This window comes from Pavona decussata, unplaced genomic scaffold (genome assembly GCF_977016875.1).
Source record: "Pavona decussata unplaced genomic scaffold, jaPavDecu1.1 SCAFFOLD_234, whole genome shotgun sequence".
Classification (NCBI taxonomy): Eukaryota; Metazoa; Cnidaria; class Anthozoa; order Scleractinia; family Agariciidae; genus Pavona; species Pavona decussata.
Window position 1 is genome coordinate 2,812,401 of NW_028145639.1, and position 8,079 is coordinate 2,820,479.

General features: G+C 41.5%; 1 protein-coding gene and 1 pseudogene across 1 annotated transcript; one reads left to right on the forward strand and one right to left on the reverse strand.

The window, feature by feature from the left end:
* Positions 1–196: 196 nt before the first annotated feature.
* Positions 197–2,088, reverse strand: LOC146458172 (uncharacterized; annotated as a pseudogene).
* On the forward strand, positions 1,366–7,969 carry LOC146458173 (uncharacterized). The gene is made up of 2 exons (XM_085091160.1): positions 1,366–1,455; positions 3,579–7,969. Exon 2 carries the CDS (start codon positions 4,829–4,831, stop codon positions 5,411–5,413), a length of 585 nt encoding a protein of 194 aa, XP_084947286.1. The 5' UTR covers positions 1,366–1,455; positions 3,579–4,828; the 3' UTR covers positions 5,414–7,969.
* Positions 7,970–8,079: the final 110 nt, after the last annotated feature.

Below are 8,079 nucleotides of genomic sequence, written 5' to 3' on the forward strand. Positions count from 1 at the left end.
TAAATTAAGCAACGAATTCCTTAATTTCTATACTGTTGCCTGATAGAAACTGATATACAGTAGAACCCTGGTAACTCGAACTCGGATAACTCGAACTGACTTCCCCGCTGACTCGAATTGAGTCTCAATTCCCTTGAATTTGACCCAACTTTTCAGTCATTTTTACTCGGTTAACTCGAACTCGGAAAACTCGAAAACTGCGCTAACTCGAACTAAATTTCGTTTCCCTTGATCAAAATTTACCCCGATAACTCGAATTTCTGGTTCTTATAACTCGCCACGGATGCCCATTGAGATATCCCATTAGTTTTTCTTATCATGTGATCGAATTCAACACTAGAACAAAGACTGGACGACGCAAAAGGGAACATAAATTGAGTGTATTAAATAAACTAAGTTACATTCACAGTATTGCATTGTCGTTAGAATGCATAATCGTTACAGTTGTTACAAAATGTTTTAGTTTCTCGTGAAATAAGTTTAATTTGCACTGTATTGTATACCGAAGTGCTAAAAATCAATAAACTATTAATTATTAACCTGGAAAATTGGATATTTCAATCGACCCCGATAACTCGAAACCCCGCTAACTCGAACAGTTTTTCGTTTCCCTTCAGAGTTCGAGTTACCGGGGTTCTACTGTAACTTTATTCCTTAAAAATACGAAATTTCTCTTTCTGTTATCGTTACGGTCGGCAAATTCGTTAGCAATGTCTACAAGAGAAAGTACAGTCGAACCTCCACTAACGGCCACCTCTCCACAACGGCCACCTCTCTACAACGGCCACTTTTTTTTGTCCCGGCGGACAGTCCATACATTACCTCTTGTTTAAACCTCTCTACAACGGCAACGGCCACTAAAGTGCGTCCCCAACTGCCAAAATAACCTCTCGACAACGGCCAGTGCAGCTCTTTTTTGTAAAAACAAAACTTTTTTTTATAAGTTGATGCAGTAATCGACATTTGTCTTCGGAACATTACGTTTCTGTATCCATTTTAATGATATACGTATATTGATTGTGTTCCATTTATATGCTGCAGTAAGCATAAATTGTCTACAATAATACAGCGAATGTTGCGAGCCTTGCTCGTTTCGTCTTGTTATTATTTAAGATTGGATTGCCATTATAGGCTATAGTAAGCATGAACTTGGCACAACAAACATGTTGTACTTCCCGAAAAAAAAGGTGTCATATTACACCCCTACCTCCCCATAACGGCCACCTCTCCACAACGCCCACTTTCTTCTGTCCCCAAGGTGGCCGTTGTGGAGAGGTTCCGCTGTACCTCTGTTCTTTCTTTATGACTGTTTAATATTGTCAGGTTGCTAAATCGCTCTTGTGTCATTGTGGAGCGAAGCCACGTTTTCAATCTTCGGGCAGTGGAAAACGATCTTTCACCAGATGCACTTGTTGCCGGATTTACCAATAAAAGTTTGCATACTGAAATAACTTCGTTTATCATTTTTCTGTCTGGGGCAACTCTTTGATTTTAACTACGATGTCGTCAAAACATAAAAAATCACCTTCCTTCAGTAGCACTTTCAAAATTTCCAGCTGGGCTGTTAACATTCCAACATTGGCGTAAGATATTTCCATGAACTGTTGCTCTCTGGAGTTATCCTGCAAGTCAGGAGGGCCTTAACTAAAAGCCAGGGACTCCATCTTTGCATATGCAGTAAAGCTCAGTCGGTTGATCAAAACGCTGCGATTGATCAAAGTATATCTGCCTGTAATAGTCTTGTGTCGTTGCAGGATATGCTGGTTCTCCAGTACAAATTTCAATCCTCCTAGGCGCGCGTGTTCTCCTTGGCATCATGGAAGAGTAGTTTTTACTTTTCAGTATAACGGCATCATAAAATGATTTGAAGCTTGCATCACTACGCATTTTCTGCAGGACCTCTTTGGTAAGATGAGTGACTCGTTTACCAATTAATAGCTGACATCCTTGTTTGCTGTAGGGTTTTCGATAAATTATCTGTGTGAGAAAACAGGCGCTGCCCCATTCAGCCCAAAGAAGAAGTCGAAAGTGTTCATTTGCGCTTGGCACCCAATAATCCGTCCACGTATGTCGGACTGGAGTTTCCCATCAAGGGAAATTATCCACTCCTGAAGAAGAGCTGCATGCGTAATTGTCCAGGATTCGCTGAAAACTGCTCGCGCGCACTGTCCATCTAGTAGGACTAAGACCTATTTTGCCCTTGGCTGCAGATTCGGGTTCTTCAAGGTTTTCTCTTATTTCTCCCAGTAGATTTTCCCGCTTTAGTGTAAACTTAATGAGGGTAACGACTTCTTTTCCAGTGTCCGTAGCAACTTACATTTTTTTTGTAGTGTCCCTCACACTTAGACTTAGGGAATGTCCATGACAGTGAGTAGGATAAGCCTTCGGTTGAAGGTCCTGGATTTTCTTCGCCACACCAGTTCTGTGGCCAAGCATGTTGCTGGCTCCATCATAGCATTGGCCCCTACAGTTCGCTAATGGTAACTGTAGTTTCAGTAACACATCTTTTACAGCTGAAACTATTGTCTCCGCACCGATGTCAGGTATGTTGTAAAATCCGAAGAAATCTTCATGGGCTTTTAACTGCTCGTCCACCCATCGAATGCAGATATTTAATTGTTCCTTGTTACTGACATCTGCATGTGTATTCGTCACATTTGATAGAGAAGAAACCACAACGAATTTCTGACACTAAATCACGGATGACATAATTTGCCATAATGGCAATAATTTCATTTTAAATCTCGTGCTGAGGTGTATTTATCTTCTTTCCTTTCTAACCATTTTAAAAGCAGAGGCCGGTCTTTTCCTCTTAGCGTTAGCAACTAAATAAAGTTTGATTCGTCATCAGTATCACCCTGCATGGCCAGTCCTTGCCGGGCAAGATATTGCAAACATTCTACAACTTTGATGAAACAGATACGGTTAGACTCCATCGTCTTTTTCGCTGCATCGTTGGACATTTCCAAGTACATTTCCGCAAGTTGTGGAAAAGTTCAATTGGTAGTCAATGGTCAATTTGTGGCAGTCAGATAGTTAATGCTCCTTGAGTCGAGTCAAAGCCTTTTTCCCAACCTCGTTCCCAGGGACCATTCCAAGCTAGGGAAAAGTCCCTGGGAACGAGGTTGCCTTTTTCCAGGTTTGAAAACCTTTTAGAAATAAAGGCCAATTGCTTATTTCTGACAGCGCGCAGATTTAACTTTGCATTTTGTTGCACACAAATGATACAGAACACAGAATCGTTTTGTTCATTATAGTGAAGCCAACGAAATTCTAAAAACCACTTTGATTGAAATGCACGATTCTGTTTGCCACAAAGCTTCTTTGGAAACCTGAAATTTGCAGGTTGGAACGGCTCCGTTACTCGGAAGCCTAAAGTTTGTTGTTGAATTGGAGGAGATGGTTCTTCCCTGGACACTGTAGCTTGCACTTCACTGGTGGGGGTAATTGACTGGCACGATCTTTTGGGTGGAGACTCTTTAAAAGAATATAAATGAAAAGTTATTGGGAAAAATGTCACGAAACGGTCCAATCAGAAAATTGCCCGTTTTCCTGAGAGGTCCACACGCCGAAAAAAGCCAGTTAAAGGACATAAACCTAGCGTGAGGCCAGAACTAAAAAGTTATTTATTAATTATCGCTGGTTATGTTACTCTTAATTGTCTGCTTGTAACAAAGAGAGGCAAAGAAAGCCTTGATGGGATGGTGGTCGATAAGCAAAAGGATCATTAAGGCACGATTCTACTCCAAATACAAAAAGCTGACAGTGATACAAACGTATGCACCAACGAATGATGCGATGGATGCGGAAAACGATGAATCAGTACAACCAGTTGCAGGACACTATTTCAAGCTGCAACAGACACGACATGATGTTCGCACACAAAGAGATCCATAAGCTGACCTAGAGGTCACCATATGGGAAAACAGTCAATCAAATATATCATGTTATCGTGAATGGGCGCATGAGAACATCGATCCCGCGGACACAAGAGTGATGAGAGGAGCAGACGTGCACAGTGACCACTACCTTTTGAGAACAAGAATAAGGCTAAAGCTGGCTCGGGCTGAGGGGATGAAGAAAGGATGGAGGAGAGGGCTGCAGCAGCAGAAAAGGCCGCTAAGAATGGTAGAAACAAGGAGCTATACAACATAACCAAGACAATAGCCGGGGAAAAGGAAGAGACAAGAAGTAGGCGTGAAAGACAAACAAGGGGTGCTCAAGACAGAAGCGCAAGAAATGCTGCAGAGATGGGTGGAGCACTTCAGTGAAATACTCAAGAGGGATGTCCCAATAAATCCAGTGGAAGAAGATTAGGGAATAAAACTGAACAAGATTGAAGAAAAATAGATCTAGTCTATCTAGTGCTTTGAAGATGTCAAAGCGAGGGAAAGAAGCGGGAGTAGATGAAGTGGGCCCAGACTTACTGAGAGCTGACATGGAAGACACCGCGAGTAGGCTGACTAGATGTTACAACAGGCTTTGGGAGTCTGAGAAGAGGCCGGCAGTGAGGAAGAAGGGGCTTATCGTCAAGATATTCCAGAAAGGTGATTTGCGCGACTGTAACAACTGGAGAGGAGTGACTTTTCTACCCGTCATTAGTTAGATATTTTGCTAGATGATGCTAGAGCGGATCAAGATAGGTATATAGACAAGAAGCTTCGAAAGGAGCAGGCTGGGTTTAGGCCGAAGAGAAACACAACTCATGTGTGCAGATCTTTATATTAAGAAACATCTTAGAGCAGGCAAATGAGTGGGTCTGTACATACACTTTGTGGACTTTGAGAAAGCCTTCGATTTGGTACACAAAGAAAGCTTATGGAGCATCATGAGAAGCTATGGGATACCTTGCAAGATGGTGAGAGTGATAGCATACGAGGACTTCGAGTGCGCAGTTATTGACGGAAGTGAGACATCAGACTGGTTCAAGATCAAGTCTGGAGTAAACCAGGGATGCATGATGTCAGGATTCTTGTTCTTGCTGGCCCTGGATTGGACCACGAGGAAGGCAACAACAGACAAGAGAAGAGGGATATGGTGGAATTTCGCAACAGTGTTGGAGGACCTGGATTTCGCAGACGACATTGCCCCGCTGTCATCCAAGTTTAACTACTTGCAGGAGAAGACTGGGAGACTGACAGAAGAAGCAGCCAGAGTGGGCCTTAAACTCAACGCGAGAAAGTGCAAGACACTGAGGACTGAGTATGCTAGAAACAGTGAGAGCATCTTGGTGAATGGCAGGGAGGTGGAAGTCAGGGAGGAGTTTCTATACCTAAGAGCCACTGTAGATAAGGAGGGTGGAGGCAGTAAAGATGTTATGAGCCGACTGCAGAAGGCTCGCAGTGCATTCCAGAGACTAGGGAAGGTGTGGGCAGAGAAAGGAATAGGAAGGAGAGCCTATTCAAGACTTTAGTTCAACCGGTCCTGCTATATGGCTGTGAAACGTGGAAGCTCTATCACAAAGGCTGACTAACGAAACTAAATAGTTTCCAATGCCAATGCCTTAGACGGGTAATGAAGATCATATGGCAGCAAAGAATGACGAACAAGAGAGTGGCAGAGATGGCATAAGCTGCGAGGTACGACGAAGAAGATGGAACTGGTTAGGACATGTACTAAGGAGAGAGGGTGAAAACGACTGTTTTACAGCATTGGGGTGGACTCCAGAAGGACGAAGGGCGAGAGGGAGACCAACGACCACTTGACGAAGGACTGCTGAGAGGAAGAGAAACAAGGCAGGGTGGAAGAGTTGGAATGTAGACAAGGCGGCGGCACGGAACAGAGAGTGTTGGTCAGAGAGTGTATCGGCCTTATGCACCTACTGGCGCGCGGAGATTTGATTGTCATGATGTTAGTAGTCTGGCAGGTAGAGTTGTTATAGTTGTCAAGTGAATATAGGTCTCGAGTTCTTATAACTGCAATGGATTAAGTTAAAGCTAATGTATTTTGATAAGATAATTAGTTTTGGTGGAACATTTTGAATCAAGATAAACAACTGTCTTCAGCATAAAATTGTAAAGTTCAAAAGCTAATTTTGTGTACACTCAAAAATTTCTATACGTGTGTACAATTACTAATTCAAATTCTATTTATGACAGACATTTTTTCTTGCTTTTCACATAGCATCTGAACTAAGCAATCTAGTCACAAATTATATAATATTATTTTAAATTTTGGTAAAATATTTCCACAGACCAGGGTTTCCTTTCTGTTCACAGTAAGCCAATTACACTGTAGCCCAACTGTTACTTTGTCTGTTTTCAGGAGCTCCATCTTAAGAAGTACAAAAGAAAATTATGACAGTAAAAGGAGTGGACACGTCGTGCTGAAAAGAAAGTTGACTACTACAGTAAGAGCTCTCCAGATTTCAAAAAAATGGATTGACTGCATTTTAGGTAACTATGGTTTTTGTGAGTTATTAAAAGCAAACTAAACTAAATCTCTCATATCATAGTTGTGTTGCTTTCCATGTTTAAGGCTATTTAATCAATCAAGGACAAAAGGGTTGTGACAAGAATACAAGATGTCTTTGTACTTCTGCGATGGATGGATCACCGACCCCCACCTCAGTACAATGTTGAGTCCATGGTGGGACTTCAAAATTTAATGGGGGGAGGGTGAGGGGAAATACAACGCATGGTTAGAAGATAACATGGCCTCTTTAGTTGGGTCACACTAAAGAAGCGGTTAATAGTATAGGATTTGTCCAGAGACCTTTTGTCCTTTTATGATTGTGGGGTCATCAGATTATCATTAAGGTTTGGTTGAGTTCGATGCACAATTTACAACATGTTTTAAATCTCATTTTATGTCAAGTCTTTACAAAATATGTAAAGTATTTTGTCTCTTAATTTTCGTTTTGAAAACGGCATAGTTGAGTCTAAAACATGCAAACAATATGGCCGCCACAATAGCGGACAAGAACATCCCTTCCAGGGGAGAGCAGAATTTAATCTAGGTTTCAGTAATGAATAAATCAAATGATGATTTGACGTCACACAGGTAGGGATAAGGGGGTTCCCTCCCTCGTGATGTACGCGCCGATAATAGATTTTGATTGGGCCGTTTTTGTTGAAAACAATCAAAACAACAGATCCCTTCTAGAAGAGAGCAGAGTTCAATGAATAGATTAATGTTCCGATTTGCAGCTACGACGAAGAAAAAGATACCAAACCGAAAACTTGACACGGTCTGCCCTGCGGGCATCCCGAGTAATGATTGGTTAATATAAAACGTAAAACAACGGAAATGAGCATAAACAAGGTTAAAATTGAAGCACAATACATTCGTCAAAACCAGATAAATCTTCGGCAAATGAAACTGAAATCGTTTCAAAAATAAACAGAGGCGGTTCTTTACTCACGTCTTTTTCCTGCGAGGCGCTGTGAAAACACGACTGAAACATGTCAAGTTTAACCAGTCTTCGATTGAGTTGTATACATCGCTCGTAATGGCGGACGACTCGGGTGGAATGGATACCAGGCCATTTACATGGAAAACCCGGAAATTCCAGTTGGAAAATCAAATGGTACGCATCATTCGATTTGGAGTACTTCTGAAATTATGGGCTTCTGGTCAAAGTGATGCATTTTTATTACTCCATTTGGGATTTATAGCTGATGTCCATACATTTTGCATGTTATCCATATTCTGTTAAGACAAGCTAAATCATTTCGTATTTATGTCGGAATTTTTTCATCCGGGTGGTTTGCATAAATGATAAGCACCCCAGGTTACGTAAATAAACAAGCCTCTTTAATGCAAATGTATTACAAATCTTGTGTTCATTTGCGAACGATAAAAGTCCGTGAGCTGCTATGTTGCACCAACGGCTATGCGATGAGAATCAAAATGTCATTCTGTATTTTCAAATTGGCGCCAATGAAGGCGCGCCATTTCAGTTTAATGTTTTTTTGTGAGTCGTTATGCATAAATCGTATTTCGCATAATAATGCCATTTTACAACTCGTATTTTACATATAATTACGCCATTCCGCACGTCATGCCACATGCCATTCCGCAAACTCATTCCGCCTTTTTACCCGCAGCGGCTTTCTTGTCATAACAAAACATTTGATT

Bases quoted from the DNA above. Each gene is read 5' to 3' on its own strand.
- LOC146458173 (XM_085091160.1), top strand. From the start codon at position 4,829: ATGAGAAGCTATGGGATACCTTGCAAGATGGTGAGAGTGATAGCATAC.